General features: G+C 42.1%; 1 protein-coding gene across 6 annotated transcripts in view; it reads right to left on the bottom strand.

Moving 5' to 3' along the window:
• Positions 1 to 24,319, bottom strand: part of OTUD7A (OTU deubiquitinase 7A) — a 392,867-nt gene that overhangs the window by 53,180 nt on the left and 315,368 nt on the right. For all 6 annotated transcript variants that reach the window (XM_077868861.1, XM_077868826.1, XM_077868852.1 and 3 more), the window contains 3 exons: positions 7,622 to 7,723; positions 4,554 to 4,681; positions 3,629 to 3,741 (listed from right to left, as the gene is read on the bottom strand). In XM_077868861.1, the coding sequence (XP_077724987.1) occupies positions 3,629 to 3,741; positions 4,554 to 4,681; positions 7,622 to 7,723 (343 nt within the window). The remainder of the gene's footprint in view (positions 1 to 3,628; positions 3,742 to 4,553; positions 4,682 to 7,621; positions 7,724 to 24,319) is intronic.

The following is a 24,319-nucleotide window of genomic DNA, read 5'->3' as shown; positions in this document are numbered from 1 at the left end:
GAATATGAGCAATCTGGTAGATGCTGCTCTAAGCCACTTGGTTTTGGGGTGGTTTTCTATACAACCATCAAAAACTGATACTGCCTGGCAGGGAGGTTACTACCATGTGCATTTTACAGATGAACAAAACTGAGGCTCAGAGAGCTTATGAGACATGCCCAACACCACATGCCCAACTTGGGACTATCTTGCAGTGCCTTTAAGTCTGAGTCTCTGGTCAGGGTCCACCAGGCAAGGCCCTTTTACATGCTTTCCTTTCACAGTTGCCTCAAACTAGATGAAGTACCCAGAGGCCTTCACTAACTAATGGCTGTCAGAGATTTTTACCACTTTCAGAACAAGTAACTGGGTTCTTCTGATTGTGTGCCCTCTTTTCCTAGTGTGTGTATGGCATGGGGCTACATGTGCAAATGGATGATGAGCTTCCAGATTTAGGGTGGACTTATTTCCTCTTTGTCTTCCTTCTGGGCAGTATCCCTCTCCTCCTGCTCCCCATGTGGGCTCAAGCACCCAGGATGGCAATGATGGTGATGGTTAGACAGGGCTATAAAAACCCCAGCAGCAGCACTTCAGGAGGGATGCATTTCACGTATGGTATTTCAGAGGGTCTCTGGAGCAGGAGCAGCAGAACAGAACATCTGATTTCTCTTATTGGCATGGAGAAATTGCTACACTTTGATTTACAAGTGTCAGAGGGAAATAGTCCTGCAGTTGTGACCTGCTCAGAAGTGTGCCCTGCTCACAAGCACCTGCCTCTGTCTGGTTGTTGGCTCTTCACTGTGCTTGTTGAGTTGTTGTCTGTGGATTCCACTCTCTTTTTCATGAATCTGACGTTCAACATGAAGCCCATAACCCACCTTGCCTTCCTGGGGTCTTCAAGGGTGCCCTGTTTTGTGATCACATACTTTGGGCATAAGTCTTAAGCAGCCTGTTCATGGTGGCTATCCAGCTGATAGCCTGCCCTGCCTGGATGTCAACCTGGTCTACACCCTTCTCCTTTGGGAACAGTAGACATGCATGTCTGCCTCCAGTGTTTCTTGCTGGGGTTCTGCCAGTGAGCCTGGGGGCCCCTGCTGTGATTCGTTCAGGAAGAAGAAAGAAAGAGGGCCAAGCTCATTCTTGAGTCAGCCCCTCAGTTGCTTCCAACCTCAAGCCCCAGAGATGCTTCACATCTCTCAGCAAAATGTAAGAAAAGAAGCCTCTAACTTTTGTCCAGAGAAGACTGAGGCAAAATGTAGAGATACTGATAATTCACTAAAAAAAAATCTCTCTTCTAGACTTCTGATCTTGAAGGTAAGGTGGTACTTCCATGGTAGGGGAGCCCTTCCTGGAGGGAGGAAATACATTGGTATTCTCTGCTAGCTTGACCACATGAGAGTGATCCAGAGGGAACAGAAAAGTGGAAAGACCCAGTGAGAGACTAAAAGCTGATATCTCATGCAGAGCTCACACACATTTACAAAAGTAACATGTCAGTACCAAAATTACCTTGTTTTTAGCAGCTCCTTGCCTCCTTCTGGGATTTACCTGCTGCTGTGGGATCCAGGTGACCAACCTAAGCCCAAACATGGCCCTGTGGGCTATAGACATCAGGATAGAAAACTCAGAGCTCTGACAGGGAAGGGGCCACAGGAGTAGGATTTGAGCCCCTGGAATTATTAAAAATTTCAGGAGAAATTAGCCATGAGGGCTTGGATGCCATCCTGAAAAGTATTTCCTTGCTGTAGTCTGTGCAAATGGACAGCAAAGAGGGGGTGCTCCCAAGGTCCTGGGAGGTGTCAGAGTCCCCACTGGCACTGGGTGTTGTACACTTCTCCCCAACACCTTCCCTGAAGGAAGAGGATGCTGGCAGCTCATGTGATGCTTATCTGCTCCCCAAACCTGCTTGTCCAATTAGCAGTGGAGGGGACTAAAAAACCCCAAGGGATCTCTTGGGGGAAAATAATATCTTTCATCTATCACTCATTGCTCCCAATTAGGCACATTTTTATCTTTACAACTGAGACCAAACTGATAGTTGAAGGGGTCCTGAGAGGAGGTGGGACATTTGGAGGTATGTGATCTCTACTGTTGGGACACCAGAGCACTCTTCTTGTGAGCTTGGAGAGTGAGTAGCTGGTTCAAAGCCCTGTCTCTTCCTATTCTCCAAAGCTTAAGGGAGTAATAGAGGACAAGAGCTGCTGCCCATCACCAAGTAGGCCTCTTTGCAGTGGTCCTGCCCTGACTGGGTTGGCAAACCTGAGTCCCTTGGGAGGGAGACAGGGATGAACACCAGAAACCCCATTCCCTCTGCCCTCACTGAGCTCTGAGCCCTCTTGGGTTCCAGGGAGCAGGAGCAGAAGCTGAGGCAAGATCAGTGGTGTGATCATGGGCCAAATGCCTCCTGGATGAGGGGACTCAGGGGACATAGTAACTAGTGATGGGTCACTTACTATTATTATTGTCCCCCCACCCCCTCACTCCTGAAGACACACTGGGCTAGAGCCAATTCTCCTGCATCTATGAAGTGTTTGCCCTTTGGCAGGTGTCAGAGGAAACAATGAAAGGGATGTATCTAATTCCTTAGACACATCTCAGGCATGACTCAGGAGAGATAGAAAAGCAGAATGTGGAGTTTTCAAGAATAGATCGAATCTTTAGAATATTTGTTCCCAAATGTCCTAAATAAGATAGACTCTGGTGCTAACATGTGACATTGTTAAAATAAAGTGACAAAACAACCCTTTGGGAATTGTGTTCATGGGTTTACATACCAAACGGCTTGTCTTTGAGGTCCTCAATATAGTGTCAGGCCTGGGAAGCCCCATGCCTGCTGTTGGTGGCTTAGGACCCAGATGCTAAGATGTGGGACTGGGACATACTGCCAGCATGGGCTGTCTGCCAGCTTCTGATCCTTTCTTGAATCTTCTCAATGTCAATGCTCAGGCTTTCTTATGTTTGGCTGTCACTCCAGGGGTGACAACTTGGCTCTCAGCTTCAATAAGTATGAACCAAAGCACACATCTGTCTTTGAAATGCTGGGGCCACAGGTTTTGTGGCTGTCTTGTTTGGCCACAGTCTTTATTCTCAAACTGGGACATTTAAGTTGTGTCTGCAGAAATAAGCTACTCCCTACATGTGTACCAAGGCAAAACCTTTGACATCCATGGAGCTCACCTGGGAGATGATGGGCTCACTTAATGACTTTTTTCGCTCAGTGTGACTTCTTGAAGCCAGAAATTAAATAGACACTTAGTTGGAAAAAATCCAAATCCAGGAGCTTGAGGCTTCTGAGCCTGATGAGTACAACAGCAGTGTACAGGACCTACCCTCCTATAAAGGCTGGCTGTCCAATGAGTCCCCTCCCCACCAATGCCTGCAATGGGGAAGGAGAAACACTTGTAAACTCCATGCCTCTACCTGCAAGATCCATGTGGAAGCTACGTAAACATTCCCCAACTATCTGGCAGGAGTCCAGCCATGCCCCACAACTCTGCCCTGTGTCCTTGAGGACAGTCTAATGTCTCAAGGGAGGAATCTTTTTATATCCTCCAGCTTGGGGTTACCACATGCTCCCTCGAACCACTTCCCATACTGGGTGGCCAGGAGCTTAAGGTGACCACCGGGGAAAGTGAGGGGCAGCACTTACCCCCCGCCTGTGCCACCATTCTTGCTGAAGTGCGTGCGTGGCTCGCTGGATGCCAATTTCAGCAGCTCCGTCCACTCCCGCTCCCATTCCTCTTCAGTGTACACCAGCCCTGACTGGCACAATGGAAGCCGGCTCAGGAGGTGGTGGGTGGGCCTCCTTACCCGCCCCATCCAAGTGAGCCTGGCATCCCTGCTGGACCCCCTGGCTCAGTCCAAGGCTGACCAGCACCTAGGCTGGTCACACCTGCTAGTGGCCACTGACTGTCCCCATTTTCTATCAACAATATTTCTTCAGAACCCATAATCTCTAATTTCAATGCTGTTGGGGAGTCCACCCAGCAACAAGGGTCATTCCCAGGGGGTGAGAATGACTGAACATTGATCTGCACACACAAAACTTGGGGCTGACCACTGAAAAGTTTAAAGGAATGATGGGCCAACTTCAATCGGAAAGTAGGCGATTCTTCCTCTCGGACAGCAAAGTGCTAATGTCTCCCATTGTTAGGATGATTGGGATTCTCTTTGGATTGTGAACATACACAGGAGCCGAGGCTGTAGGTTGTGCCAGAACCAGCTTGTGGCTACACCCAGCCTTCAAGCCACCACCAGTAGTGACCAGACATAGGTGACTATAATTTGTCATTAAGCCAGGACACCTTTTGACAGAGAAAATGATTGGTTTTCATAATTATGCAAGGACAGGCATTGTGAGTAGACATGTAGTGACTGTGTGCCAGGGGCTGAGCTTTCATAATGGGCACCTCTTCAGTTGGTTTCAATGGGGGAGGCTTTACTAGTCACAGAAGCCATTGCTGTCTGACTTCACAAGACGGACTTGGCCTTGGGGCCCAGCTCTGGACTCTACTATTGCCCATGGCTGTGTTTGGTGTGGGTCTCAGGCTCTGAACACACCAGTGGGTACCAACCTCCTTGTTCTGCTGCGTCTGCTGCCACCTCCACCTCCGCTTTAGGGCTTCCCTTTCAGCCCCTGTCCTCATCATGGTGTAGAGAGCTTTCCGCAAAACCAGGTCCCGGTCGTGAAACCCCCACATTCCTGTAGCAGGAGGCCCATGAGGAGCAGAGGAGAGAGACAGGATGTGAGGACGGGGACAAGCCAGGAGGTGACTCAAACTGCCACAACTTACCGGGCCTGGTCTCCTGCATCTGCACACACAGAGATAACTTATCAGTCAGCTGTTCATTTCTCATGATTAGCTAGCAATTCCCCTCTGTTCTCTTTCTCCGTTTCCCATTGAAGCAAGTCGATGAATGAAGGAGTATGTCCCCTTCTCAGAGAAACAACAATGGGTAAGATCATATGCTTCCTCTCTCTGGGACCCTTGGCAAGCTCTTTTAATCTCTCAGGTTTGCTTTGAAGGACCTAATTAATATTCACTGTCCAGGTCTTGGATTTAAGTGAGAGATAGTCTCTGTGAATAAGCTGGTCACGTGTCCTCACATAGGGCCTCAAGCCAGGATGGCAATCAGACCCTGGTTTCATCTAGGGTCTGCCATATCTAATGTCTCAGCCCTAAGGCATCTCACCCTCCTCAGAAGCAGAGCATCAGTGGACATCACTGCAAACATCTGGACCCAAAAGAAAGGACCTGCTTTGGGAGGGAGAAGATCTTTGTCCCTTACCCCTTCCCCAGGCTGTGCTGGGTGTTTAAGGGGTTAAAAGGAAAATAAGCCACCTCTGAGTACATTTTTAGGGCAGCTCAGAAGTGGTCAAGACACCCAACAAATGGAACAAACAGTAATGAGAAGTGCAGCTCTGGTTGTGGGGAAAGAATAGGGGAAGTCCGTCCATCCATCCATCCATCCATCCATCCATCCATCCATTCTATTTAATTAAATGGCATTAATTCCACTTAATTAATTCTAAACTTACTCCATAATAGGGGTGAGACACCATTCTGGGTTTTGGGAGTACCCATAGCAGCAGTTAGGACAGACTAAGTTCCTAAGATCTCGCAGAGTGCACACTGAGGGAAGGTGAAGCAGTCATCAAATTAGCACGTAACATACCCCGTCAGGGGTGGAGCAACATAAGAAGAGATGAAATGGGTCCTCAAAGGGGGATGCTGGGTGATACTGGCCATGGCATGAATGGAGACATTAGGATATAGACTCAAGTGGGTGAAGGAGGGAGCTGAGTTGCCATCCCAGGCAAAGGGGAAGGCCATGCCCAAGGGGTGCCCACCTGTCATACTTGAGAAACAGCAAGTGGGAAAGGTGGCTGGAGAGAGGATCAAAGGGACAAAATGGAGAGTGAAAAGGTGGACTTTTAAGTGAGCTGGGATCTTCTGGAAAGCACTCAAAAGAGGAATAACCTGCAGTGACCAAATCTTTAAAAGTTCAATCTGGCCATGAATCCTTTAGCGCAAAGATATGTAACAACCAGGGGCTGCTATGGGCTTTCCATCAAGCGAGGCTTTTGCCTTTTTTTTTTTTTTTTAATTTTTTATTTATTTATGATAGTCACAGAGAGAGAGAGAGGCAGAGACATAGGCAGAGGGAGAAGCAGGCTCCATGCACCGGGAGCCTGATGTGGGATTCGATCCCGGGTCTCCAGGATCGCGCCCTGGGCCAAAGGCAGGCGCCAAACCGCTGCGCCACCCAGGGATCCCAGGCTTTTGCCTTTTACAACACAGATGGAGGGAAGTGGCCATTAATGCTCTTTTTATAAACAGGCCAAGATGATCTTTCTCATCCTTCAGACCTGCCTATAGTGGCCTCTCAGGACTCTCCCAGGTAGGGCAAGTCCAGTCTCAGTTCTCATGGCTCCTTGTTTGGGTCTCTCTTGCAGGTAGGGTCTCCTTGCCCCATAAATATTTGCTTACAAGCCTGGCTCTAGGATTTCTGTCATTTCTGTGTGTGCCCTACAATCCTAGGTCAATATCAGGCCTGGTCAGCAGGTTCAATAAGTATTGCTGGTCAGTGTTGCATGGCTCCTTTAGTCAGTCAGGTCAAACAACTAAATCCCATGAAAGGAAAACAAAGTACCAGAAGGAAAGAACTAATTGGCTATGAGCCCCAGACTTAGCCATGGCCCAGTTGGAGCAAGGCTGGCCCACAGAAGGCTTTCTCTTTCCTGGCTGATGGAAGGCCCACTGTGCTCACTGGGAAAATGCCTGCCCTCAGACCAGACCATGGTGGCAGTGACCTGATTTGTGGCTTTGTCCACCTGTAGTGCTGAGGGGAACAGTGCCTCTGCACACTGCAGTTTCTGAGGGACAAGGCATTTTCCTTTGCAGTGAATGAGGCTGTTGACACAGATGAGAGATTTCTTCTCTTCTGTTCTTGCCAAGTTTTATACACAACGAGGTAAAAATGTTCCACCATAGGGGAATCATTTATACATTTTGATGAAATATGACACAACTGCCAAAACATGTTTCTGAAGAATAATAGCATGGAAAATTCACAATAGGATTTTAAGGGAAAAATGCTGAATTCCAAACTGTGAACATAGTGAGATCATAATTTCACTGGAAGAATAGACAAAGACGATATGCCTATGCATGAGTCCCCAGGTGATTCTCCTGTATCAACTATAAAAATCAACAATCTCATCACCCATAAATGGCTTCTTCTAATGTTTTGGCATATTATCTTTTGTTTAAAAGATAAATTCCTGTCTTCATGCTTTTCCATGCAGTCTCCTTACTTGGAATGCCCTCTTTCATAATCTTTCAAGTCTTTCAGATCTCAGTAAAATCCCACCTCCTCCAGGAAGTCCTCTACACCATGATCTCTAATTCTCATCCCTGCAGTTCATGATTAGGCCCGTTTCTATTATATCAGATCTTTTTTCATGTGTGCTGTGTCCCCACCAAGCCTGCCAGCTACTTGACAAGAAGTGCTAGATTGCTGGCTATATCCCTTAAGGACTCCTCCAGATGAATGATGGCTCTACTTAGTGTCTGTCCTCTAACAAAGAGCAGAACACATCTGGGGTGCTGCCACTCTTTGTCTCTGTTGTGGAGCTTACCCAGTGAGGCTGCGTGTAAAAGGCAGTTCCCATCCCCTGTAGTGGCCAAAGGAAGAAGCCGTTTACAGCTCGTGCACACAGTGGACCACCAGTTCAGGCGACCTGAAATGAAAACTCACTTTAGAATAGAATCCTAGAACAGACCATTGTGAGTGTTTGCTAAGTAAGCATAAACATCAGCAGATGATTTTTGAGAGGGCTCTAGAGCACTTCAGTAAGAAGGTAGAGCATTATGGCTACTTTTAAATAAAATACAGATTTCCCCCCCTCTAAAGTAAGAAACTACCAAATCCACCCATTAATTAGCAAGAAGATTAAGAAACCAAAGGGCAAAGACTTTTGTTCTTGAATCTGGGAACATTTTACACAAAAAATAAAGTTCCTCTTTGTGCAATCTCCTTGAACACAGTTTCTCCTTCTGAAAGTTATTTTTCTCTTTTACATCATCATTTTCTGATGCATACATACCTCTGAAAGTATGGTTTATATTTAATTTAACATATCAAAGCCATTATAGCTACTTAGGTATATTCCTGTTAAATCTCATTAACACAGCTTGAGAATTCTGCTTCCAGGAAGATGGAATAGACATTCTTTCTACTAAACACAACTAAAAATCCTGGACATTATGTAGAAAATAAAACAAGAAATTGAAAAATGAAGAGAAGAGGCAGACCAGAAAACTTGGGATCTGAGAAATAACATGATAGTAGGCTCCTTGAAATTTATTTTTTACCCCCAAATCTTAGACCAGGTACTGCAGAAGTTGGCAACCTGGAGACACCAATGGGGGTTAGACAAAGAAATCATGCTCTCTCTAGATAAGATATCTGGAAAGGAACAACTTAGGAAGACAGACAATAACTGCTCTATTTCAACCAAATGCCACAGAAGAAATTGTAGCCCATCATCACCCCTGTCAGCAGAGGCCAAAACTTCCAACCATACCAGGCAGTAATGAGTCACTCACCACCTGTTCACCCAGTGCCAGATGGTGTCAGAGAAGCCTGAGCACACAGCCAGCACTTCAACCCTGCTGTGTGGTAATATGGATTCCACCCCTTACCAACTGAGAACATATGGGGAACCTGGCCTTTGACACCCATATGGTGGTAAAAAGGTCACCTGCACCCTCCTTGCAAGGGTGCAAGAAGCCCATTCCTTCACAGGTATCAACAGAGGCAGAGTGGAGAACCTGTGCTTCCACACTTATCTGACAGTTATTACCAATTTAGAATCCCAGACCTCAGATGAAAAGAAAGGGAGAATCTATTAAACCTGTAGTAAAGAATACTAAAGAGATTCAGTAAAGAATACTTTAGGGCACACAGAAGGAATAAAAGGGCTTGAAAGGGCAAGTATGTTGGTAAATGTAAATAAATATTGGCTATTTAAAGCAATATCAAATGTGTTTTGGGGGATTAAAGTATATGTAAAATTAAAATACATGACAGTGATAGCACAAAACATGGGAATATGTAATAAATGACATAAATCCTAAGATCTGTACATTGACCAGGAAGTAGTAAAAGTGCCAAATTATGGTAAATTGTAATGGCTCAAAGGTACATTTTGGAAACTGTAAAGTAACCACTAAAAGAATGATAAAAGAATGTAAAACTGACAAGCTAGTAGAGGGGAAACCAGAATAATAAACATTCTTAAATAATTCAAAAGAATATAAGAGATAGGAAAAAAGAGATACAATAACACAAATAAACAGCAAGATAACAGATTTAAACCAAAATATACCAATATTTACATTAAATGTGACTGAACTAAATACTCTAATTAAAAGATGGAGATTGGGGATCCCTGGGTGGCGCAGCGGTTTGGTGCCTGCCTTTGGCCCAGGGTGCGATCCTGGAGACCCGGGATCGAGTCCCACATCGGGCTCCCGGTGCATGGAGCCTGCTTCTCCCTCTGCCTGTGTCTCTGCCTCTCTCTCTCTGTGACTATCATAAATAAAACAACAACAACAACAACAAAAACAAAAAACTGTTATAATAAAAAGAAAAGATGGAGATTGCCAACCTTACTTAAAAAAAACAAGTATATGCTGCTGACAGAAGACACCATAAATATAATGACACAGAAATTCAACAGTAACTGGATAGAGAAAGATACACCATTCAAAAACTATGCAAAAATAAAGGTGAAATCCTATTGATATCAGATGAAAGTGAATAGGACAAAGAGCGATAATTTCATAACAATAACACAATAAAGTCAAATGGAAAATATAACAATACTTAATGTAATTAATATACCTAAGACTTAGCCTAAAATACATATAAAGCCAAAATTGATAGATCCAAAGAAAAATAGTCAAATATCAAATTAAAATTGGAAATTTTAAACCAAACTCTCTTGATAAACAATAGAATCAACAAACAAAAACTTCATAAAGATTAGAGAAAACATAATTCAAGAACTCGAATTATGTGAACTTGACATATATATACTTCACCCACTGAGTGAAAATAAATACGTATTCTTTTCAAGTCACATGGAATATTTTCTAAAACTGACCACATAATGAACCATAAAAAAGTGTCAACAAATTTCAAAGGATTTGAAATCATTCACGCTATGTACTCTGGCAATACCAAATATAAGCTAGAAATTGATGAGATAACCAAGAAAAGTAGTTAGCTTGGCTGCTATAACGAAATACCACAGACGGGGGAGCTTAAACAAAGACATTTATTTCTCACAGTTGTGGGGGCTGAAAGGCCCAGATCAAAATGCTGGCTGATTTGGTTTCCAGTGAAAACCCTCTTCCAGGTTTGCAGATAGCCACCTTCTTGCTCTGTCCTCATATGGTAGACAGTGAGCTCTGATCTCTTCCTCCTCCTATAAGGACACTAATCCCATCATGGGGGTCCCATCCTTGTGACTTTTATCTAAGCTTAATTACCTTTCAAAGGCCCTACCACCAAATACCATCACACTAAGGATCAGTGTTCTCACATATGGATTTGGGGGGACACAATCAGTCCATAATAGTACCTTATTAAGGCAGTTTGTTCACTGAATGTATCTGTGTCTAAAAGGGACCATCCCCATTCAACTGCTTCCTATGTAATCAGCCAGATGAACAGGAGAGGGGTTATATAGACCTGTTTTGAAAATTCAATTCCTCCCTGACCATTTAGTCATGTTGCTTCTTTCTTGTCTGTAATGGCAACCCCAGGCTGGCTTGTTTGGCACACTCTGTGGGTGGCAGTTTAACCAAAAGGGAACTTAGGGGATTCAAACTTAATTATGATTCAGTTTTATAAAAATGCTTTTTTCCCTCTTATGGCTGACCTTTGTGCATGAGAAGTCAAGTTGTGATTAGGAAGTGATTGAGAGGGATGCCTGGGTGGCTCAGTCAGTTAAATGTCTACCTTCAGCTCAGGTCATGATCCTAGTGTCCTGGGATCGAGCCCCACATCAGGCTCCCTGCTCAATGGGGAGCCTGCTTCTCCTTCTCCCACTGTGGCTCCCCCTGCTTGTACTCTATAAATAAATAAATAAATAAATAAATAAATAAATAAATAAATAAATCTTATTTAAAACAGGGAGTGATTGAGAACAAAGGGTAAGTTACAGGCACAATGATAGCATATGACAACATTGTGAGGGAGGAGGGGAGGCAAACAACTCTATGTGGGGAAGAAACATCCTAGACCCCAGAACGTATCAGGGAGGGTAGTACATTGATCATGTTTTATTTCTCAGGGCCATCCTGTAGGTTTCTACAAGAAGAAAAATGTTCCTGTGGAATCTCCCAAATGCTGCATATGGCTTAAATGTAACAGCACCCTTCTGTGATCCAGAAGTCCCAGTTTTCTATCAGCATCCATGAAGCCACAGAAGGCAAGTTTATTAGCTCTCAAACACAGTAAAATATTGGACACATCGCAGTTCTTGACACAAAACAGACTTTTCCCAGAAGCCTCATAAAATAGAAAATAGAAATAGAAATAAAATAGAAAAGTCTATATCCATCAGGAGAGGGAGGTCCCACAAAGACAACAGGATACTATTGGAAGAACAGGAATAAACATCAAGTAGCCTGGGCCCTACCAGGACTGAAACCCAGCCTCAACTCAGTGGTCTGTGACCAGAGTAAGGTAATCATCAAGGAAAGGGTGAGTTCTTCCTAAAAGAGGACAACATCATTTGGAGCATCTGTAATTTTATAACATTACATTACATATACAATATAAAGTAAATAATTTCTAGAAGTCAAGCAAAAATTACTAGGTATGTCAAACCAAACAAAAACAAAAAATGAAAACCAACCAAACAAAAAATACCTCAAGAGTAACTGAAAACCAAAAGGGAAAAATGAGTTAACAGAAAAAGACACTCAGATTATCCATGTTTTGAAGTTATCTGACAGACACTTTCAGTCACTATAATTTTTACGTTCAAGAAAATAGAACAAATGGGGGCAAAAGCAATATTTGAATAGATAAACATCAAGATTTTTCCAAAACTGGGACACCTGGGTGGCTCGGTGGTTACTTCTGCCTTTGGCTCAAGGCATGATCCTGGAGTTCCGGGATCGAGTCCCCAGTAGGGAGCCTGCTTCTCCCTCTGCCTGTGTCTCTGCCTCTCTCTCTCTCACTGTGTCTCTCAGGAATAAATAAATAAATTCTTAAAAAAAAAAGAATTTTCCAAAACTGATGAAAGGCACAATTTTTAGAGGGTCTGAAAATTCCAAAAAGAATAAATACAAAGTAAATGGCATATTGTAAAGCTGATGAAAATTAAAGAAAAATTCTAAAAAGCAGAGAAAAAGGAGAAATATTACATACCAAGGGGAATAATAACAGAAGCCTACAGACAGTGGAATGAGAACATCAAAGTGCCAAAAGAAAATAACCTCCAATCTAGATTTTATACCCAGTGTATCCTTCAACACTGAACTTGCTAGGAACATAAGGTAGCTTCCTCAATCTGGTACAGATCATCTGTGCAAAGGCTGCAGCTAAAATGATATGTAATGGTAAGATATTGAATGCTTTTAACCTAAAGTAGGGAACAGTACTCAATACTGATGAAGGTCTGAGCCTGTGCAATATGGCAAAAAAGAAGACATAAAGTATTTTTTTAAATAAATTAATTTTTTATTGGTGTTCAATTTACCAACATACAGAATAACACCCAGTGCTCATCCTGTCAAGTGCCCCACTCAGTGCCCGTCACCCATTCACCCCCACCTCCCACCCTCCTCCCCTTCCACCACCCCTAGTTCGATTCCCAGAGTTAGGAGTCTCTTTCTTCTCCCTTCCCTTATATTACCTTTCACTGTTATTTATATTCCCCAAATGAATGAGAACATACACTGTTTGTCCTTCTCCGATTGACTTACTTAACTCAGCATAATACCCTCCAGTTTCATCCACGTTGAAGCAAATGGTGGGTATTTGTCATTTCTAATGGCTGAGTAATATTCCATTGTATACATAAACCACATCTTCTTTATCCATTCATCTTTCGATGGACACCAAGGCTCCTTCCACAGTTTGGCTATTGTGGACATTGCTGCTATAAACATTGGGGTGCAGGTGTCCCAGTGTTTCATTGCATCTGTATCTTTGGGGTAAATCCCCAGCAGTGCAATTGCTGGGTCGTAGGGCAGGTCTATTTTTAACTCTTTGAGGAACCTCCACACAGTTTTCCAGAGTGGCTGCACCAGTTCACATTCCCACCAACAGTGTAAGAGGGTTCCTTTTTCTCCGCATCCTCTCCAACATTTGTGCTTTCCTGCCTTGTTTATTTTCCCCATTCTCACTGGTGTGAGGTGGTATCTCAATTGTGGTTTGGATTTGTATTTCCCTGATGGCAAGTGATGCGAAGCATTTTCTCATGGGCGTGTTGGCCATGTCTATGTCTTCCTCTGTGAGATTTCTCTTCATGTCTTTTGCCCATTTCATGATTGGATTGTTTGTTTCTTTGGTGTTGAGTTTAAGAAGTTCTTTATAGATCTTGAATACTAGCCCTTTATCTGATACGTCATTTGCAAATATCTTCTCCCATTCTGTAGGTTGTCTTTGAGTTTTGTTGACTGTATCCTTTGCTGTGCAAAAGCTTCTTATCTTGATGAAGTCCCAATAGTTCATTTTTGCTTTTGTTTCTTTTGCCTTCATGGATGTATCTTGCAAGAAGTTACTGTGACCGAGTTCAAAAAAGGGTGTTGCCTGTGTTCTCCTCTAGGATTTTGATGGAATCTTGTCTCACATTTAGAGCTTTCATCCATTTTGAGTTTATCTTTGTGTATGGTGAAAGAGAGTGGCCTAGTTTCATTCTTCTGCATGTGGATGTCCAATTTTCCCAGCATCATTTATTGAAGAGACTGTCTTTCTTCCAATGGATAATCTTTCCTCCTTTATCGAATATTATTGACCATAAAGTTCAGGGTCCACTTCTGGGTTCTCTATTCTGTTCCATTGATCTACGTGTCTGTTTTTGTGCCAGTACCACACTGTCTTTATGACCACAGCTTTGTAGTACAACCTGAAATCTGGCATTGTGATGCCCCCAGCTATGGTTTTCTTTTTTAAAATTCCCCTGGCTATTCGGGGTCTTTTCTGATTCCACACAAATCTTAAAATAATTTGTTCTAACTCTCTGAGGAAAGTCCATGGTATTTTGATAGGGATTGCATTAAACGTGTAAATTGCCCTGGGTAACATTGACATTTTCACAATATTAATTCTGCCAATCCATGAGCATGGAATATTTTTCCATCTCTTTGTGTCTTCCTCAATTTCTTTCAGAAGTGTTCTATAGTTTTGAGAGTATAGATCCTTTACATCTTTGGTTAGGTTTATTCCTAGGTATCTTATGCTTTTGGGTGCAATTGTAAATGGGATTGATTCCTTAATTTCTCTGTCTTCAGTCTCATTGTTAGTGTATAGAAATGCAACTGCCTTCTGGGCATTGATTTTGTATTCTGCCAAATTGCTGTATGAGTTCTAGCAATCTTGGGGTGGAGGCTTTTGGGTTTTCTACGTAGAGTATCATGTCATCAGCGAAGAGGGAGAATTTAACTTCTTCTTTGCCAATTTGAATGCCTTCAACGTCTTTTTGTTGTCTGATTGCAGGCTAGGACTTCCAGTACTATGTTGAATAGCAGTGGTGAGAGTGGACATCCCTGTCTGGTTCCTGATCTTAGGGGAAAGGCTCCCAGTGCTTCCCCATTGAGAATTATATTTGCTGTGGGCTTTTCATAGATGGCTTTTAAGATGTCGAGGAATGTTCCCTCTATCTCTACACTCTGAAGAGTTTTGATCAGGAATGGATGCTGTATTTTGTCAAATGCTTTCTCTGCATCTAATGAGAGGATCATATGGTTCTTGGTTTTTCTCTTGCTGATATGATGAATCACATTGATTGTTTTACGAGTGTTGAACCAGCCTTGTGTTCCGGGGATAAATCCTATTTGGTCATGGTGAATAATTTTCTTAATGTATTGTTGGATCCTATTGGCTAGTATCTTGTTGAGAATTTTTGCATCCATGTTCTTCAGGGATATTGGTCTGTAATTCTCCTTTTTGGTGGGGTCTTTGTCTGGTTTTGGAATTAAGGTGATGCTGGCCTCATAGAACGAATTTGGAAGTACTCCATCTCTTTCTATCTTTCCAAACAGCTTTAGTAGAACAGGTATGGTTTCTTCTTTAAACGTTTGATAGAATTCCCCTGGGAAGCCATCTGGCCCTGGACTCTTGTGTCTTGGGAGGTTTTTGATGACTGCTTCAATTTCCTCCCCGGTTATTGGCCTGTTCAGGTTTTCTGTTTCTTCCTGTTCCAGTTTTGGTAGTTTGTGGCTTTCCAGGAATGCGCCCATTTCTTCTAGATTGCCTAATTTATTGGCGTATAGCTGTTCATAATATGTTTTTAAAATCGTTTGTATTTCCTTGGTGATGGTAGTGATCTCTTCTTTCTCATTCATGATTTTATTAATTTGAGTCTTCTCTCTCTTCTTTTTAATAAAGTTGGCTAATGGTTTATCTATCTTATTAATTCTTTCAAAGAACCAACTCCTGGTTCTGTTGATCTGTTCCACAGTTCTTCTGGTCTCGATTTCGTTGAGTTCTGGTCGAATCTTAATTAACTCTTTTGTTCTGCTGGGTGTAGGATCTATCTGCTGTTTTTTTCTCTAGCTCCTTTATGTGTAAGGTTAGATTTTGTATTTGAGTTCTTTCCAGTTTTTGAATGGATGCTTGTATTGCGATGTATTTCCCCCTTAGGACTGCTTTGGCTGTATCCCAAAGATTTTGAACGGTTGTATCTTCATTCTCATTAGTTTCCATGAATCTTTTTAATTCTTCCTTAATTTCCTGGTTGACCCTTTCATCTTTTAGCAGGATGGTCCTTAACCTCCACGTGTTTGAGGTCCTTCCAAACTTCTTGTTGTGATTTAGTTCTATTTTCAAGGCATTATGGTCTGAGAATATGCAGGGGACGATCCCCATCTTTTGATATCGGTTCAGACCCGATTTGTGACCCAGTATGTGGTCTATTCTGGAGAAAGTTCCATGTGCACTTGAGAAGAATGTGTATTCAGTTGAGTTTGGATGTAAAGTTCTGTAGATATCTGTAAAATCCATCTGGTCCAGTGTATCATTTAAAGCTCTCATTTGAAAAAAAAAATAAAGCTCTCATTTGTTTGGACATGTTGTGTTTAGAAGACCTATCGAGTGTAGAAAGCACTAGATTGAAGTCACCAAGTATAAGTGTATTATTATCTAAGTATGTCTTAACTTAGGTTATTAATTGGTTTAAATATTTGGCAGCTCCCACATTAGGGGCATATATATTGAGGATTGTTAAGTCCTCTTGTTGGATAGATCCTTTAAGTATGAGATAGTGTCCCTCTTCATCTCTCACTACAGTCTTCGGGGTAAATTTTAGTTTATATGATATAAGGATGGCTACCCCTGCTTTCTTTTGAGGACCATTTGAATGGTAAATGGTTCTCCAACCTTTTATTTTCAGGCTGTAGGTGTCCTTCTGTCTAAAATGAGTCTCTTGTAGACAGCAAATAGATGGGTCCTGTTTTTTTTTATCCAGTCCGAAACCCTGTGCCTTTTGATGGGGTCATTAAGCCCGTTCACGTTCAGAGTTACTATTGACAGATATGAGTTTAGTGTCATCATGATATCTATTCAGTCCTTGTTTTTGTGGATTGTTCCATTGAACTTCTTCTTAAAGGGGAGTTTTAAGAGTCCCCCTTAAAATTTCTTGCAGAGCTGGTTTGGAGGTCACATATTCTTTCAGTTCCTGCCTGTCTTGGAAGCTCTTTATCTCTCCTTCCATTTTGAATGAGAGCCTTGCTGGATAAAGTATTCTTGGCTGCATGTTCTTCTCATTTAGGACCCTGAATATATCCTGCCAGGCCTTTCTGGCCTGCCAGGTCTCTGTGGAGAGGTCTGCTGTTACCCTAATATTCCTCCCTATAAAAGTCAGGGATTTCTTGTCTCTTGCTGCTTTAAGGTTCTTCTCTTTATCTTTGGAATTTGCAAGCTTCACTATTAAATGTCGAGGTGTTGAACGGTTTTTATTGATTTTAGGGGGGGATCTCTCTATTTCCTGGCTCTGAATGCCTGTTTCCCTTCCCAGATTAGGAAAGTTTTCAGCTATCATTTGTTCAAATACATATTCTGGCCCTCTGTCCCTTTCGGCGCCCTCGGGAACCCCAATTAAACGTAGGTTTTTCTTCCTCAGGCTGTCGTTTATTTCCCTTAATCTGTCTTCATGGTCTTTTAATTGTCTGTCTCTTTTTTCCTCAGTTTCCCTCTTTGCCATCAACTTGTCTTCTATGTCACTCACTCGATCTTCCACCTCGTTAACCCTCGTCGTTAGGACTTCTAGTTTGGATTGCATCTCATTCAATTGATTTTTAATTTCTGCCTGATTGGATCTAAATTCTGCAGTCATGAAGTCTCTTGAGTCCTTTATGCTTTTTTCTAGAGCCACCAGTAGCTGTATAATAGTGCTTCTGAATTGGCTTTCTGATATTGAATTGTAATCCAGATTTTGTAATTCTGTGGGAGAGAGGACTGTTTCTGATTCTTTCTTTTGAGGTGAGGTTTTCCTTCTAGTCATTTTGCTCAGTGCAGAGTGGCCAAAAACAAGTTGTATTGGGAAAAGGAGCAAAAGAGAGGAGAGAAAGAAGGAAAGAAAAGAGAAAAAGAAAAAAGAAAGAAGGAAAGAAAAAAAAAGGGAAAAAGAGAAAGAAAAAGAAAGAAAGGGGAAAAAGGGGGGTGGGGGAAGCAATCAGAAATCAAAACAAACAAACAGGGATCCCTGGGTGGCGCAGCGGTTTGGCGCCTGCCTTTGGCCCAGGGCGCGATCCTGGAGACCCGGGATCGAATCCCACATCGGGCTCCCGGTGCATGGAGCCTGCTTCTCTCTCTGCCTCTCGCTCTCTGTGTGACTATCATAAATAAATAAAATCTTTAAAAAATAAAATAAAAAAATAAACAAACAAACAAACAAACAAAAAAAAACACAAAAACATGGGCGAGTATCTTCTGATTCTGTATACTTTAAGTCCCTTGACTTGCCCTGGAACTTGTCGGTCTAGCTGGTCTTCTGGGGGAGGGGCCTGTTGTGCTGATTTTCAGGTGTTAACACTTGGGGGAGCTGCTCTGCCCCTGCCTGGTGCAGGGCTCAGTGGGGGTTGTTTACCCCGTGAGGCCCCTGGAGGAACAACCCCAGTGGCGGGGTCAGCTCTGGAGCCCTGGAGTCAGCTCCCGCAGTAACTCTGGAGCTCTCCGTCTGCAGGGCCTGAAGGCTCCGGGGCGGGGCCGCTGATCTGCTCAGCTCGGGGTAGGAGTGTCCTTGCTGTCCTGGGCCCTCCTGGCCTCTGCCTGTCCCGGGGGAGGCCGGATCCTGGACTGTGTCCCTGGCGCCCTGTGCTCCGAGGCCTGTGCTGTTGGATTCTCGCTCCCGGCTGCGCAGCCCCCTCCGCGGAGCCACCGCCCGAGTCCCTACGAGCTGCTCCCGGGTCCAGCCCTGTGCGCTGCAGCCCTTAGGGAGCTCGGGACCCTCTCCCTGGGGTGCAGGTGTCTGTTAGTGTCCCAGGGAGTCTGAGGGCACCCCCTCCCTCCTGGGGTCCTGCTCTAACTCCCTGCGAGCGCCTTTCCGCCCGGGAAGGTCGGTGCAGCTCCTGCTTCTCCGGGTCGGGGCTCTCCTGTCCTGGGGACACTCGCCCTGGCCTTAGCCCGGCTCCTCGCGGGGCCCCTCCCCCTTGAGGCCTTTTGTTTCTTTCTTTTTCCCGTCTTCCTACCTTGATAGAAGCACGAACTCTTCTCACTGTAGCGTTTCAGCTGTTCTCTCTTTAAACCTCAGGCTGAATTCGTAGATTTTCAGAATGATTTGAAGGTTATCTAGGTAATTTGGTGGGGACAGGTGATTTGGGGTCCCTACTCTTCCGCCATCTTGCCCCTCCCCCGAAATAAAGTATTTTGATAGAAAAAGAAATGAATGTAATTTGTATCAGTACATAGCATTTATGTAGAAAATACTTAGGAATATATAAAAAAAAAAAACCCCTCCTAAACCTAATAAGGGTACTTAAATTTAGCAAGATCTCAGAAAATAAGATCAATCTCTAGGTATTATTTATATTTCTATTTACTAGCAATGAGTGATTTAGAAAGTGAGATAAAAATTTAATATTTAGGCATGAATTTCATGAAAGATAGATTATATCTAGACTGAAAGCTATAAAACTATAATACTTTCTTGAAAAATGTAAAGAAGATTTAAATAAGTAGAGAGGTTAATTGTGCACATAGACTGAACTTCTTATTGACTCTGCATTCTCCCCCAATTGATCTATAGATTTAACATAGCCCCAATCAAAATCTCAGAAGCTACTTTTTAGAAGTTGACAACTTGATTCTAAATTTACATGGATATAAAAAAGTAGAATAGCCAATATAATTTTGAAGTAGAAGAAAGTTGGAGAACTTACAGTTCCTGATTTGATAGCTTGTTATAATGTAACGTAATCAAGATAGTTTGGGTGTAAGAGGACAACTAGTTCAATAGAGCAAAATATAGAGACCAGAACAGACCCACACATTTATGGCTACTTAATTTTTAAAGTAAAGATTCCTACAGCTTTCAATCAGGAAAGGAAAGCATTTTTCACTCAGTGGAATCAGTGGATATTTGAGAAATACTTCAATACTTCACATCATAAACACAAGTTCATTTGAGGTAGATCACAGACAGAAACATAAAAGATAAATTTATAAACACTCATAGACCTAAGCATTAAAGCTAAAACTCTAGAGATACCTGGGTGGCTCAGCAGTTGAGCATCTGCCTTTGGCTCAGGGCATGATTCTGGGGTCCTGGAATAGAGTGCTGCATCAGGCTCTCTGCGGGGAGCCTGCTTCTTCCTCTGCCTGTGTCTCTGCTGCTCTGTCTCTCATGAATAAATAAATAAAAATCTTAAAAAAATAAAGCTAAAACTCCATAGTATTTCAGATAAAAGGAAAAATATTATAAGGACAGGCAAAGAAAAAAATGGACACATCTGGCTTCATAAAAATAATATTTCTGCCTATTAAAAGACATTATAAAATAAAGAGGAAAATCTCAGACTGGTATAAAATATTTGCAAAACATGTATCTGAAAAGGATTTGTAATGCATTTTTTAGGAGCTCTTACAAATTAATAAGAACCAGCCAACCTGATTAAAAATGGGCAAAAACTCTAAGACACTTTACTGTGAAGGATACACAAATAGTCAAGAACATGAAAATATGCTCAATGTTACTGGTTATCAAGGAAATGCAAATTAAGACCACACTAAGTCATCTCTTCATACCTACTAGAGTGATAATATTAGAAGGATTGACAACAACAAATATTGGGGATACAGAGCAAGCGGAACTTCCATACTTTGCTTTTGGGAATGTAAAATGTGCATGACAATTTGTAATAATCTTTTGGCAATTTCTAATACAGTTAAACATATGTTTATCATATAATCTAGCAGTTCTATTCTTGTGTATTTACCCAAAAGAACTTAAAACATAAAATTTGCACAAGAATATTCCCAACAGCCTTATTTCTTAATAAAACTAGTTTCTAACAAATCCAGGGTTGCAGCTCCAAAATAAGAAATCAGCATTTAAATAGTTACCTCAAGCTCTGTTTTCTAGTGATTCTAGGTCAAGACATCTTCATTCACTCATAGGAAGCCACTGGAGGATGTACTATACCAAAATGAGGTGAAAACCAAAAGCAGAGAAAGATGGAAACTAGCAGGGAAATGGCGTGAACAGTTGGGAGAGAGACAAAGGGCATCTCCAGGATGGTGGAGATAGAAGACTCCATTGTCTCTGGATGGGGGTATGCTTGAGTTCAGGACTACATTTTAAGGTTTATAAAAGGTTTTATAAACCTGGCTCACATTATGACACAAACATCACCTTACATGTCTTGGATTATATTAAAATTGCTTTTGAAATTGCTTCAAGTTTACGAATGGATTTAGCTTACATTTCTAATGTTATGTAACGATTGATGTATATGATTTTGTATTGAAGCATAATTGACATACAATGTTATATTAGTTTTGGGTGTACAACACAGTGATTTGACAATTTTGTACATTTCTCAATGCTCATCATGGTAAGTGTAGTTACCATCTGTCACCAGGCAATGTTATTACAATATTATTGACTATATTGCTTATGGGGTACTTTTCATCTCTGTGATTTATTTTATAACTGGAAGTTTGTACTCTTGAATCCCCTTCACTGATTTTGTTAATCCTTCCCTCCCCACCCTGTCCTCTGGCAACCACCAGCTTGTTCTCTGTATTTAAGTCTGTTTGTTTTGTTTCTGTTTTTGATTATTTTCAGATTCCACATATAAATAAAATCATATGGTGTTTGTGTGTCTGGGAAACTCTATTCTTCCTTCAAATGTGAATGATAGTCTTGCTGGGTATTCTTGGTTGTAGTTTTTTTTGCCTTTCAGCACCTTGAATATATCATGTTGTAATACGGCCTTTGTGACATAGATTTTTAATTTGGGGAATGAAATATTATAGCCATCTATTGGGACTTTATCTCTTAGTGGAATTTCAGTCAAATGAAAATGTTTATAAGAGATATTTCCAAGAAGTTGTGAAAACATTTAATTGATTTAAAAAAATTTTTTTTCAAGATTTTATTTATTTATTCATGAGACACACACACACACACACACACACACACACATGCACAGAGGCAGAGACACAGGCAGAGGGAGAAGCAGGCTCCATGCAGGAAGCCCAATGCAGGACTTGATCCCAGGACTCCAGGATCATGCCCTGGGCCAAAGGCAGGCACTCAACCGCTGAGCCACCCAGGGATCCCAATTGGTTGTTTTTTTTTTTTTTTTTTTTTTAAGAAAGAGAATAATATTAATGGGATTGAAATAGTTGGAGGGGCATTGCATTATTTACATTCCAACAAGCCATCTGTCATTAAGAATTAATTTTAACAAAGGGTGTTATTGCTTTCAGTAATCGATAATGAAATATGAAAGGCAAAAACTACAAGTAATGTTGGAAGGCCCTCAAAAGTACTTTTAGTTCAGAGTTAGAGTTACTGCCTAACAGATTACCACATTAACAAAATTTAATATAATAAACCATGTCAGTAATGTGCTTAAATTGGATACTGATCTGCTCTATAGTGCTTTTTGGTTAAGATTCAGTAGCTGCATTTTAATGATAAGTGGTTTATTAATATAAAATAATTGTATCCTTAATTCTAAATGAGAACATGTATTAAAATTAACAGTACAAAATTAAGTGGACAAGTCTTTATTATTGATAATGTTAATGCTTATGATGACAAATTGGCAGATTCTGACCACTTGCAAGTCATCTTATTAAAGCTAAATGAGAATGCAATCAAGGGCCTTAATTGACCCTGTCACTGGATAACTGGTCAGAGACATAATTGGAAATAACATGCCATCAATTTGGTAACTTCTTTTTTTATTTTTATTTTTTCTAGGTTTCTTGAAATAGCAACCTGTCTCACTTGACTTTTTCAAAACCTTTTAAGAAACCTCCAGGTGGGGAGACACTAAAACTGGGTTGCCATAAAATGAAAGAAAATTACAAGATTCTTGCTTACACGGTATAACAGAGCAGATATAACACCTGAGAGCTCAGTACATTTAATGTTAAAGTTGGGATGGCCCCATTCATCCTCTGAAGCTGTGCTAAGCTGGCAGTGGCTCCTCTCAAGAGCCAGTGGGTGCAGAGGTCTTATAGAGAAACAGGAGAAGGACAGGGAGGGAATATGCTAATTAGGAGGTGATCTGGTTTGCCCATCTAATAGCTTTTCCCCTCTCATCCTTGCTCACAGAATCCTGCTGTCTGGTGTTTTCCAGGGGAGACAAGATTCCTTCCCTGCCCTGTGGAATTAATGTTTCTAGAAGCAAGATGATATGTGTGTTCCATGCTCCTTGCCAGGGATCAGTGCTGGTGTGGCCACATACTGCCACTTGGTCCGTGGGGCAGCTACTGAGAAAGTGTTGTTCATCCTTCAAAAGGGACATAGACAGGACCTCTCCCTCACTTCCCTGGATGGTGTGTGAGGATGTGTCACCAGATGCATCTATAGTCATGTTGTACCCTAAATGCAAGCAACACTGATCTACTGAGGATAGAAGGGCAGAAATTGGGTGTGCCTGGGTCCTTGATGACACTGGGGAGCTGCCAACCTGCATGACCTTCCCTGTCCCCAGACTCCTGTTCTGTGGGGTAATGATGGTCTGGCTGGCTGAGTCAGTGTCTCCTGCTCACTGCAGGGCTGACAATGAATCACCTAGTTCTGTGTGGGGCTACACATTCCCATTTCACAGACAAGGAAACAGGCTCAGGAAGTTAATGAACATGCCATGGTGCACTGAATCTTAAAGGGGCCATTTCTCATTCAGGGCAAAATCAGATCATGAGCAAAGCTGATTGAATTTAGTTGGACATGACTGAGTTTGTTGGTAAGCCAGTTTTAACTTCTGTGAGCTGGTATGATTTCAAAAAATATATCCTTCAACAACTAGTGGAGCTGAAGCTCAAGTATGTTAGTCTGAAGCCACAGGCCTGGTCTTTCTATAACGCTTCCTTAGAGAAACAAGAGTTATTCATTTGCGGGAAGCCTGGGTGGCTCAGTGGTTGAGCATCTGCCTTTGGCTCAGGTTGTGATCCTGGGGTTCTGGGATCAAGTCCCGCATCCCGCAGGGAGCCAGCTTCTCACTCTGCCTATGTCTCTGCCTCTCTCTCTATGTCTCTCATGAATAAATAAATAAAATCTTTTGTTTTTTAAAAGACTTATTCATTCCCTTTCCAGCTCTTGCTCTCATGTCTCTTGCTTGTTTCTCTCATTCTATTTTTACTAGGAGAGTTTTGAAGAGTGCTGAGGGCAGTATACCCATCACACAAAACCAGGCCCCTGCGACTCTCTTATTTGCTTCAGCTCGTTCCTTTTGACGTAAAAGAAGAAAAAACTAAAAATCAAGTTGAAGTTCCCTTGATGTGTTTCCTCAGTTTTTCATTCTCATTCTTCCCTCCCTAGCTGTATCACTACATGAACTTGATGACTTTTGCATTAAATCACATAAAAACAGATAAATTCAAGGTTGAAAAGTGTAGTGCACAAGGCTTCTTCCTC

This window comes from Canis aureus, chromosome 2 (genome assembly GCF_053574225.1).
Source record: "Canis aureus isolate CA01 chromosome 2, VMU_Caureus_v.1.0, whole genome shotgun sequence".
In the NCBI taxonomy this organism is placed as follows: Eukaryota; Metazoa; Chordata; class Mammalia; order Carnivora; family Canidae; genus Canis; species Canis aureus.
Note: the sequence above shows the minus strand (reverse complement) of the source record. Positions and strands in the feature narration are given on the sequence as shown.